The sequence below is a fragment of the Heterocephalus glaber genome, unplaced genomic scaffold (assembly GCF_053883595.1).
Source record: "Heterocephalus glaber isolate CG9 unplaced genomic scaffold, H.glaber_assembly_v1.0 deba00001463, whole genome shotgun sequence".
Classification (NCBI taxonomy): Eukaryota; Metazoa; Chordata; class Mammalia; order Rodentia; family Bathyergidae; genus Heterocephalus; species Heterocephalus glaber.
Genome location: NW_028258310.1, coordinates 18,936,209 through 18,948,279, shown reverse-complemented (window position 1 = coordinate 18,948,279; position 12,071 = coordinate 18,936,209). Strand labels below are relative to the sequence as shown.

The 12,071-nt window shown below is 46.4% G+C and overlaps 1 protein-coding gene across 26 annotated transcripts in view; it reads left to right on the top strand.

The window, feature by feature from the left end:
- LOC101699484 (protocadherin gamma-C4) overlaps window positions 1–12,071 on the top strand; it is a 168,266-nt gene that overhangs the window by 132,016 nt on the left and 24,179 nt on the right. Inside the window, exon 1 of one of the 26 annotated variants that reach the window (XM_013075697.3) lies at window positions 757–4,209. The exons of 23 other annotated variants lie outside the window; for them this stretch is intronic. In XM_013075697.3, the coding sequence (XP_012931151.3) occupies window positions 1,780–4,209 (2,430 nt within the window). In that variant the 5' untranslated portion in view covers window positions 757–1,779. Of the gene's footprint in view, window positions 1–756; window positions 4,210–4,934; window positions 12,054–12,071 lie in introns of those variants that run through there. 2 more of the 26 variants (XM_013075701.3, XM_013075688.3) reach the window with 2 other exon arrangements.

The window sequence follows — 12,071 nt, the reverse complement described above, 5'->3', positions numbered from 1 at the left end:
TGTGCTTTTAAGGCAGGGGCTGCTTCACTGAGCTAAATCCCCAGCCCCAACATGTTTTCATTTTAACAAGTTCCCAATACCTTTGTCATTGGTTCTGACACTTTGAGTAGCAAGTGACTGGGTCTGTATTCTATATTCTAAATTTGAATTATTGTATCCCAATACTTACCAGTCTTCTTGGTGGTCTGGCCAATTGTTAGTTTAATCATTTAAAACTGAAGATTTTAAGAGGTGAATTAAAATGTTAAGGACATGGAGAGACAGGTTATATATGACTTTTTGTCTCATTCCCCAAATATCCTATCTATTCACTTTCCTGCTACTTCTCTACCTGTGTTTAAAATTCAGTTCAGAAAATTTTATATACAAAGTGATGTCCAAGACAACTACACAAAAAGCACATAAGGCTCTAAAAATGTTACATCTGGTATCTATGGGGTAATTTGCGTCATTAACTGAGACTTACTCTGTAAGGCACTTTACTCCCTTATTTATTTACTAGAATAGGAATCCAGGCATGCTTAGAGGTTAGTTTCTTGTCCAAGACATACAACTCAACTCATTTCATACTTGACTCTTATGCATTACCCTAATCATTGCTATTTGGTTGGTGATTACAATCCTTAATGCAGAAAAACCAAGGCTTTTTATTCTGTTGTAATGGCTTTATATTTCTCTAAGGAGTTGCTATAGCTTTGCTATTATAGAAATTATTTTCCTCTCTCTTTTTATTTAAGGAGGGGGGAGTGTTATTCTTATTAGCAATTCAACTTCTCCTTGCATATGTACCTAAGATTTCAGGAAGAGTTGATCATATAAAGGGGAACATTTGAGAGATTATATTCTAACTGGGAAAGACAGGATCAGAAATTTTCACGTTGCTCTCAGGTTCTTAAATGAAAACTAAACAAAGACAGGCAGTTTTAAAAGAAATAAAACCTGAATTTTATTTTCAAAGACAGGATTAAGCAAACAGACAATAGCTCCTGCTGATTTGCTCTGCTGAGGAAGTGACAGATAAAACTGAATGGCGGGGGAGGGGGGATGGCGGGCGGGCGGGTGTGTGTGTGTGTGTGTGTGATGGAGTTGAGCCCAGAGCCTCGTGACTGCTGGGCTAAAGCTCCTACTAACGAGCTACACTCCCAGCCCATAAAAGTGCAATGATTGACATCGCCACTGAAATACTAATTCCTCCTTACAAGTAGGGTCCGGCTACTTGTCTGTCTTCCAACAAACCTGATTTGTTGGCGTTTTCCAGGCAACATTGTGTCGTTTTCGGTTTGGTTTGATACCCATCCTTGTGATGAAAGAAAGCGATTTAAGTGTTTAAGGGGCCCTGATATGGCTTGGAGGCTGCCAAACAGCCAGCTTCATCGCCTCAAAGTTTGCTTTCCAGGTTGAAGTAGGTTTCTCTGTATGGTACTGGCAAGGCGCTTTGGTCGGAAACTCTGGCAGAGAGCCAGAGGAAAAGTGAAGTTCCTGGCGCTAGCGCGTGTCCAGCTAGAAAACCAGGCGCTAGCGCATTCTTCGTGCAGTTATTGGCTGGGACTCTGTGTGCCGCTGTCGGCCAATGAAGACGCTGGAGATCTGTCCCCGGCCCGTCCCCTTTCGGCGCCCCGGGATGAGGCAGAGACTGAACAGCCTGCGAGCAAATCAGAGGCACCCAGAGAGCCATGTCCGACTCGGCGCCCAGCGCCCAAGCGCTAACCCGCTGAAAGTTTCTCAGCGAAATCGCCGCGCCGATCTGGACCCTGCGAAGAGGAACTGCTCTTGTGTGAGATGGTCCCAGAGGCCTGGAGGAACGGACTGGTAAGCACCGGGAGAGTGGTGGGAGTTTTGCTTCTGCTCGGTGCCTTGAACAAGGCTTCCACCATCATTCACTATGAGATTCTGGAGGAAAGAGAGAAGGGTTTCATTGTGGGTAACGTGGTCGCAGACCTTGATTTGGATCTTGGCAGCCTGTCAGCCCGCAGGCTCCGGGTGGTGTCTGGAGCGAGCCGTAGATTCTTTGAGGTGAACTGGGAGACCGGAGAGATGTTCGTGAACGATCGTCTGGATCGAGAGGAGCTATGTGGGACACTGCCCTCCTGCACTGTAACTTTGGAGCTGGTGGTGGAGAACCCCCTGGAGCTGTTTAGCGCGGAAGTGGTGATCCAGGACATCAACGACAATAATCCCGCTTTCCCCACCGGGGCAATGAAATTGGAGATTAGCGAGGCCATGGCGCCAGGGACGCGCTTTCCGCTCGAGAGCGCGCACGATCCCGATGTGGGAAGCAACTCTTTACAAACCTATGAGCTGAGCCACAACGAGTACTTTGCGCTTCGCGTGCAGACGCGGGAAGACAGCACCAAATACGCAGAGCTGGTGCTGGAACGCGCCCTGGACCGGGAACGAGAGCAGAGTCTCCAGTTGGTGTTGACTGCATTGGACGGAGGAACCCCGGCTCGCTCCGCAAGCCTGCCTATTCGCATCACCGTGCTAGACGCGAATGACAATGCGCCCACCTTCAACCAGTCTTTGTACCGGACGCGCGTCTTGGAGGATGCACTCCCCGGCACTCGCGTGACACAAGTTCGTGCGACAGACCTGGATGACGGCCCCAACGGGGAAATCGTCTACTCCTTCGGCAGCCACAACAGAGCTGGCGTGCGAGAACTGTTTGCCTTAGACCTTGTAACGGGGGTGCTGACAATCAAAGGTCGCCTAGACTTTGAAGACACAAAACTCCACGAGATTTACATCCAGGCCAAAGACAAGGGCGCCAATCCCGAAGGAGCACATTGCAAAGTATTGGTAGAGGTTGTGGACGTGAACGACAACGCCCCGGAAATCGCAGTAACATCCGTGTACAGCCCAGTCCCCGAGGATGCCCCTCTGGGGACTGTCATCGCTCTTCTCAGTGTGACAGATCTGGATGCTGGCGAGAACGGGCTCGTGACTTGTGAAGTTCCACCGGGCCTCCCCTTCACCCTTATTTCTTCTCTCAAGAATTACTTCACTTTGAAAACCAGTGCCGTCCTGGATCGAGAGACCGTGCCAGAATACAACCTCAGCATCACGGCTCGGGACGCAGGATCGCCTTCTCTCTCCGCCCTTACCACAGTGCGGGTCCAAGTGTCCGACATCAACGACAACCCTCCACAATCTTCCCAGTCTTCCTACGACGTTTACGTGGAGGAAAACAATCTCCCTGGGGTTCCCATACTGAACCTAAGTGTCTGGGACCCCGACGCCCCACAGAATGCTCGCCTTTCCTTCTTTCTTCTGGAGCAAGGAGCTGAAACTGGGCTAGTAGGTCGCTATTTCACGATAAATCGTGACAGTGGCATCTTGTCATCTTTGGTACCCCTGGACTATGAGGATCGGCGGGAGTTCGAATTAACAGCTCATGTCAGTGACGGGGGCACCCCAGTCCTGGCCACCAACATCAGTGTGAACATATTTGTCACTGACCGCAATGACAATGCCCCTCAGGTCCTATACCCACGGCCTGGCCAGACTTCCGTGGAGATGCTGCCTCGAGGTACCGCTGTCGGCCACGTGGTCTCGCGGGTGGTAGGTTGGGATGCAGACGCGGGACACAACGCCTGGCTCTCCTACAGCCTCTTGGGAGCTCACAACCACAGCCTTTTTGCCGTGGGGCTTCACACAGGTCAAGTCAGCACTGCTCGCCCAGTCCAAGACACAGATTCGCCCAGGCAGACTCTGACAGTCTTGATCACAGACAATGGAGAGCCACCTCTGTCCACCACGGCTACCCTAACTGTATCAGTAACCGAGGAATCTCCCGAAGCCCGGGCCGAGTTCCCCTCTGGCTCTGACCCCCGGGAGCAGAATAAAAATCTCACCTTTTATCTACTTCTTTCTCTAATTCTGGTCTCTGTGGGGTTCGCAGCCACAGTGTTGGGAGTAATCATATTCAAAGTTTACAAGTGGAAGCAATCTAGGGACCTATATCGAGCCCCGGTGAGCTCTTTATACAGAACACCAGGGCCCTCTCTGCACGCGGACGCCGTGCGGGGGGGCCTGATGTCACCGCACCTTTACCATCAGGTGTACCTCACCACGGACTCACGCCGCAGCGACCCGCTGCTGAAGAAACCCGGTGCCGCCAGCCCCCTGGCCAGCCGCCAGAGCACTCTGAGGAGCTGCGATCCCGTGTTCTATAGGCAGGTGTTGGGTGCGGAGAGCGCCCCTCCTGGTCAGGTAAGGGTTAGCAGGTCGTCCCTGAAATATTTAATGCTTTTTGATTCCTGCAACTTGTTCAGGAAAGTATGGAGTTATTCTTTAATGGTGAAGATGTTTTTTCTGATCACACGTCCACAATTTCACCTGTTCCTTCCTAGATCAAACTTAGTGCCTTTGGGAGGAGAGTGGCCCGCTAGAGTGTGCTTTGTGGTCCCATTTCAAGGTGAAGTTACTTGATTCATCTGTGAACCCTCTTCACACTCCCAGCATTCATTTTCCATCACATCTGTTCAGTCTTGCTAAGGGGCACTTGAACTCTAACCCAGGGTCTCAGCACTCAGAGCTTAGCTTGGTATCACTTGCTGTGGCAGCAATCCATTGAAATCTCTAACCAGTGGCAGCTGCTGGGAGTATTAAAAACTACCTCTTTCAGCTACCTTTCAAATGATTTTTACATCTACATTAAAATTAATGGTTTTTGGAAACTTTCCTTAACAGATCCTGTTTCTTGTTCTCAGATAATTTCCCAGCAATGAAATAAAATTCTAACATTTTAAAAATATATTTGGAAAGGGCCTGGGATGTAGCTCAGTGGCACCATCCCTGCCTCAAAAGCGCAAGGTCCTGAGTTCTATCCCCGGTACTAAAAATATATATATTATTATATTATATTAATATTATAATATATATTATATTATATTATTATATATTATGTGTGTGTGTATATATATATATATATATATTTGGAGCACACTGCTGGAAATAATGGTCCACTACTTACCAACTATGTTACTGTTTTGTTTTGTTTTGTTTTGGTACCAGGGATCGAACTCGGTCCTTGTGCTTGTGAGGCAGGCAGCAGAACCACTGAGCTAAATCCCTGGCCCTATGTTACTGTTTTTATAGTAATACATGAGCATTGTAGAAGATTAGAAAATATAAAGAAAAAATAAAACTATAATCCCCAAACCCAGAGACAACCACCTTAATTATAAAAGTAAGAATTTATATTTAAAATAATCTAGCCAGCCCAAAAGAACATAAAATACAAATGTTCCTCTAGTGTTATTTTTGATCTTTCCAGCATTATTTTTCTTAGATGTACACATAATGTGAGAGATAGATAAATTTCTTTCCTTAGCAAAGTAAAGCATTCATTTATTCAGGAAAGCAAACTGGTGACTACCAGGCCTTTGTCTTGGAAAGAAACCTACATATGCTCTCAACTGTGGGAGAACCACTGTTATTTTGTTACTAAGTACATTATTGCTATCAAATCTTGGATTTACCAGTTAAACATGTGAGGCTGTACCACCTACCAACTACAAGTCATTAACCAAGTTACTCAATCTCCTTTTTATGCCACTTTCTCATTTGCCAAAAAGGCATACTTTGGGTTTTATAGGACTAATGCATGATGTACTGTATGTAAGGTGATTGGTATAATGTCTTGCATATAATAACTGCTAAAATTATTAGATATTACTATTATTTTTATTAGTTATTTGCCCAGTCAAAATCCTAAACACAGCTTGGAAATGAGCAAATTTGAAGATAGCCTAAGATGACCAAGTAGATGAACATAATAAAAGACTTAGGCCAGGCATGGTGGTGCTTGCCTGTAATCCCAACACTGAGCCAGGAGGACTGCCATGAGTTTGAGTTCAAGGCCAGTCTGAACTACATGCTGAGAACCTGTCTCCAAAAAACAGAAAACAAAACAAAAAATGCTTAGGAAGGCCAAGGGTGGTGGCACAGGCCTGTCATTCCAGCTACTCAGGAGCCTGAGACAGGAAGATTACAAGTTTGAGGCCATCCTGGGCAATTTTGTCTCAAAATTAAATAAAAATCAATCAGTAGTGTAGGTCAATGGTACAGCATTTGCCTAGCATGCTTGAGGCCCTTGGTTTAAGCCACTATACTGGGAAAGAAAGGAATGAAAAGCAGATAGAAAGAGCTGCTGCTCTTCTGGTCAATCTAGATAAAATTAGATTGCCAAAAGGGCACACTTTGGGTTTTATAGGACTTACACGATATTTTCCCTAGAATAATGTTCTCAAACTTGGATACACCTTAAAATCACCTAGGAGAATTATAAAAATTCTGAAGCTTAAGTCACACCCCAAAATATTTAAAGCACAATTTATTGGGGTGGAACTCAGGCATCAGTATTTTTCTGACATCCCTGGGTGGTCCTAATGTGTAGTTTCTTTGAAAACCACTGCCCTAGAACTTACCAGTTCATTTACCGTATTTATGAAGCAAAAATGCTGGTATTCACAGAATCAACTTTACTGGGCCAAGCCCAACTTTTAAAAATTATACTATAATGTCATTTCCCATCTTTAAAGTATTACACAGAATAGCTCTAGAAGAGAATTGTAGGGAAGACATAAAATGGAATTTCAGTCATCTAAAAAGAAACCTTCCTAACTACTGGCACCTGAGTAATTTTTCAAAATCTAGAACTGGGTAGCCAGGGATGGTGGCACATGCCTGTAATCCCAGCAATCAGGAGGCTGATGCAGGAAGATTGCTTTAAATTCAAGGCTACCCTGCATTACAGAGCAAGACCTTGTCTCAAAAAACAAAAACAAAAGAATCTAGAGCTGGGCAATGGAAGTTGGGCTTCTTTTTTGGTATGACAAAAATTTTTAAGATTAGATTGTGGTGGTAATTACATCAGTTTAGTATGGGTAAATATACTAAAACCTACTTTAAATAGGTGAATTGTGTGTTATGTCAGTTATATCTCAAGAAAACTGTTTTAAAAAACCTTGAGAAGAGAGAATCACACACTTGGCCTAAAAAGATCAAGACAAAGATATGTACAATTAAAGCTTTATGGTGCTCTCATTCTAGTAAAACAAACCATGCTTGTTTGTTTTAATGTGAACTTGCAAATATAAGTACAGTACTACACATACTATTTGTTTAGGTTTAGACAATTCTCTGAACCTCTCTGATTTCCAGTTTTCTCATCTATAAAATAAAGATAATATTTACCCCCAAAACAGAAAATACCTACCTTGCAAATATTTAATAAAGTTTTGTTGAGCTGATAAATGATAATATCAATATACATCATTTATTGGTATCCCTAAGTGCTAGACACTGTAAAAGATGAAAAGACATTGTCCTGACCTTATAGTACACAGAGTACCACAGGAAGCAGACATGCAAAAAAAGATAACGAGGATTTGGATTTGCATTATGCAAAAGCAATGGGCACAAAGGGGAAGAAATACCTGAGTCAACTTGGGGAAATCAGTAAGACATCATTGAGAGGGTGATTATGCTGGACCTAAGGGTTAAAGGTTGAGTAGTAGCTTGTCAGATAGTAAAGGGGCAAGGAGAGGCAAGACCTTGGCAGGAAATCCCATGCAGAGGGATAAGGGTGTTTCATTATTGTTGAACCTTAAAGTGTGTGTGTAAAACAGTCTTTGCAGGAGATGAGGTGAAGCAGGTAGGTGGGCGTTAGATCCTGAATTACCATTACACCATGCCAGGAATTTTTATTTTCTCCTATATATGATAGTCATTGCAAATTTTGGAAGTGACATGTATGATGTCATCAGGATCTTTTCATTTATTTTAGAGAGAAATGGATTGGAGACTTTGTCACTGAAGACAGCAAACATTGTGAAAGCTGTTGCATAATTTGAGAGGATTAATAAATCCTTGACCTAGCACAGTGGCAGTTCGAATGGAGGGAGATGAGCACAATAAAATTATCAGGACTTGTTGATTGACATGATATAGGAAATGCAGGACAAGGATGAGTCAGGATGACCCCCTGGTACTCTGACTAAGGCAGCTGGGTGAATGATGGTACAATTCACTGAGATAATAAGTACTGGCATAGACACTTTAGTAGGTCAGGCTGATTTCCACCTGCATTATTCCCATGGCAAGAAGTTTAGGATTTGAGAGTCTTGGGAGGAAGGTGTTTGTTTTGTTTTGTGTAAAAACACAATGCCAAATCCCTCCCCTTGAGATAGAATATTAGTTGCTAGCTTCACCATAGTCAAAAGGGTATTACTAAAATTCAAGGTTTGGGAAAAACTGGGGGAGGATAAGAACACCAGTTTTTACTGCTGGTTTTGGCAAGCAGTGGTAAACTAGGTGAAGATTTGGATGAATTAACATATCTCATTCCAGATCAGCCTGGATTTTTCTCTTTCTCTGTGTTCTGGTGTGTTTGCCACTCAGATTTTATCGCCAAGATACCTATAGTATATACAATGTGCTGTTTCCAGGCTTGTACAAGATAGTAGCCCGGCTGCCAGGATGTCTGGAGAACTGTAGGGGTGGGGTGAGATCAAGTCTCCAGCTACAAGGTGTCCCTTGGGGCTAAGTGAAAGCTTGCTCTTTTGAAATGGTCTCAGTTGGTAATTAACAACATATCAAGAATACTTCGGTGTCAAATAAAGAGGATTTGTAGGCACAGTGCTGTTGGTAGCTGTTGGTATCTTATTCAAGAAAGCTGTTAACTCTGTGAACGTTAGCATTCAGTCAGGTAATGAGGTCTAGTCCTTGGCACCTCCCAGATACAGACTCTTTCAGATTTGGACCTCTCTCTGTTCTGGCTTCCGCCACCCTGCTGCCATTCTGTCCTTGAAATCAATGAATAGTAATTTGGTGTATCACTAGCAAATGTCTGAATAATAGAGGGTTGGTTTTGTTGTGCCTCCTGTTACAATGAAACTGTGCACTGCATATATTTAATCGGCTTCATCAATGTGTAAGGCTTTTTTTTTTTTTTTGGCAGAGATGGATAAGCTTGTGAATAATCTGCAGAGGGGTAGTATTTTGGGTATATGGCAGTGCTTCTCATTAGCTGTTGCTCGAATACAATCAGACAGAATCTACTCGTTTAGAATATTGGTTCATGACAACAGTGGCTTGAACAAAGTGACCAGTCTCGAATGGCTGCGCGCTCTCAGGGCTGCAGGTTGCTAGGGCTCAGGCTGTCCGCCCAAAAGGGGCGGGGTGAGTTGATGTGTTAGAAAAAAAAAAAAATGTAGTCTGCCTCTCCACAGAGGTAATGATTCGTGGAAAGAAATGCCGTTGAGCCGTAGGAAGGTGAGGATAGGTTGGAGTTTATTTTATTTTATTTTATTTTTTAATTTTTTTCTTCCCAATGCTGCGACGCATTAACCCTGCTGCTGTTGGGACGTTCTCTGCTCAGCCTATTGGCTGAGCCCAGGAGCCGCTGTCTGCCAATCGCGTGATGAAAGGCAGACAAATCTACCCCGCCACCAGCAAAAAACGGCGCGTAACCCTTGCGGCGCCGGCCCAGCCGCGCCAGAGCTGGCGCGGGGAAAGGGAGATAGGTGTCTCCAGCTGCTGTGGCTGTTTGGGGCGGGTCGGCTTCTTCTGCTTCTCAGGACCAAATAAAGAATTAGCGGGCTGCAGCAATGCTCCGCGAGGTGAGAAGCTGGGTAGAGATCTGGCGGGGGGCTACCCTTTTGTTCCTCTTTTGCCACCTGGGTTACGTTTGTGGGCAGATCCGCTACCCGGTCCCAGAGGAGTCACAGGAAGGGACTTTTGTAGGGAATGTGGCCCAAGATTTCCTGCTGGATACAGAGAGTCTGTCAGCTCGAAGGCTGCAGGTCGCTGGAGAGGTGAACCAAAGACACTTCCGTGTGGATTTGGACAGTGGAGCCCTGCTCATCAAGAATCCAATCGATCGAGAGGCACTGTGTGGGCTCAGTGCCAGCTGTATCGTGCCCCTGGAGTTTGTAACCGAAGGGCCTTTGGAAATGTACCGAGCCGAGGTAGAGATCGTAGATGTGAATGATCACGCCCCCCGATTTCCGCGGCAGCAGCTGGACTTGGAAATCGGAGAGGCAGCTCCTCCAGGACAGCGTTTCCCCTTGGAAAAGGCTCAGGATGCAGATGTGGGGAGCAACTCCATCAGCAGCTATAGACTGAGCTCCAATGAACACTTTGCTCTGGATGTCAAGAAGCGCAGCGACGGCAGCCTTGTCCCAGAGTTGCTCCTGGAGAAGCCGTTGGATCGGGAGAAGCAATCGGACTACCGCCTGGTGCTAACTGCTGTGGATGGAGGGAACCCCCCGAGATCTGGCACTGCAGAACTCCGGGTATCAGTGCTGGACGTAAACGACAACGCCCCAGCCTTCCAGCAATCTAGCTACAGGATTAGTGTGTTGGAGAGCGCGCCAGCGGGAATGGTGCTCATACAGCTCAATGCCTCTGACCCGGACCTGGGTCCTAGCGGTAACGTCACCTTTTCTTTCAGTGGTCACACTCCTGACCGTGTGAGAAACCTCTTCAGCCTGCATCCTACTACTGGAAAGCTTACCCTTCAGGGGCCCCTAGATTTTGAGAGTGAGAATTACTATGAATTTGATGTGCGGGCTCGTGATGGGGGTTCTCCAGCTATGGAGCAACATTGCAGCCTTCGGGTGGATCTACTGGATGTAAATGACAACGCGCCCCACATCACTGTGACCTCAGAGCTGGGAACTCTCCCAGAGAGTGCAGAACCTGGCACCGTGGTGGCACTTATCAGTGTGCAGGACCCCGACTCTGGGTCAAATGGAGATGTGAGCCTTCGTATTCCTGACCATTTGCCATTTGCCCTCAAGTCTGCCTTCAGGAACCAATTTTCTCTGGTGACTGCTGGGCCCTTGGATCGAGAGGCCAAATCCAGTTATGACATCATGGTCACTGCTTCTGATGCTGGGAACCCTCCTCTGAGTACCCACAGGACTATTTTCCTCAATATTTCAGATGTGAATGATAACCCACCCTCTTTCTTCCAGAGGTCACATGAGGTGTTTGTTCCTGAGAACAATCGCCCAGGGGACCTGCTTTGCTCCCTTGCAGCCTCTGACCCTGACTCTGGCTTGAATGCACTTATCTCTTACTCTCTCTTAGAGCCCAGAAATCGAGACGTGTCAGCATCCTCATTCATCTCTCTGAACCCCCAGACAGGAGCTGTTCATGCTACGCGATCATTTGACTATGAGCAAACACAGACTCTGCAGTTTGAGGTACAGGCCCGGGACAGGGGCAACCCACCCCTTAGCAGCACTGTGACAGTTCGTCTATTTGTGCTGGACCTCAATGACAATGCCCCAGCTGTGCTCCGCCCTAGGGCCAGGCCTGGTTCCTTATGTCCCCAAGCACTGCCTCCATCAGTTGGTGCTGGCCACCTAGTCACAAAGGTGACTGCTGTGGACTTGGATTCAGGTTACAATGCTTGGGTTTCCTACCAGCTCCTGGAAGCCCCAGATCCCAGCCTATTTGCAGTGTCTCGGTATGCCGGGGAGGTGCGGACAGCTGTTCCCATCCCAGCTGATCTCCCACCACAGAAGCTGGTCATTGTGGTGAAGGATAGTGGTAGCCCACCACTCTCTACCTCTGTTACCCTCCTAGTGTCCTTAGAGGAAGATACTCATCCAATTGTCCCTGATCTTCGAGAATCTTCAGCTCCCAGGGAAGGAGAATCCCGTCTGACCCTATACTTGGCTGTGTCTCTCGTGGCAATTTGCTTCGTCTCCTTTGGATCATTCGTGGCATTACTCTCCAAGTGTCTTCGTGGAGCTGCCTGTGGAGTGACATGCTTTCCTGCTGGCACCTGTGCCTGTCTCACCAGATCTCGGAGGAGGGAGGGGCTTCCTCCTTCCAATGGGATCCTCCGAATCCAGCTAGGGTCAGATGATCCTATCAAGTTTGTTGATGTGGGAGGCCACTCCCACGGCTGTACACCCTTGGCTTCTGCACCCACTCGGAGTGATAGCTTCATGATGGTGAAGTCACCCAGTGCACCTATGGCAGGGGAGCCTGTTCGCCCAAGCTGTCCACCCTCTGATCTTCTCTATGGGCTAGAGGTGAGACCTTTGCAGGAT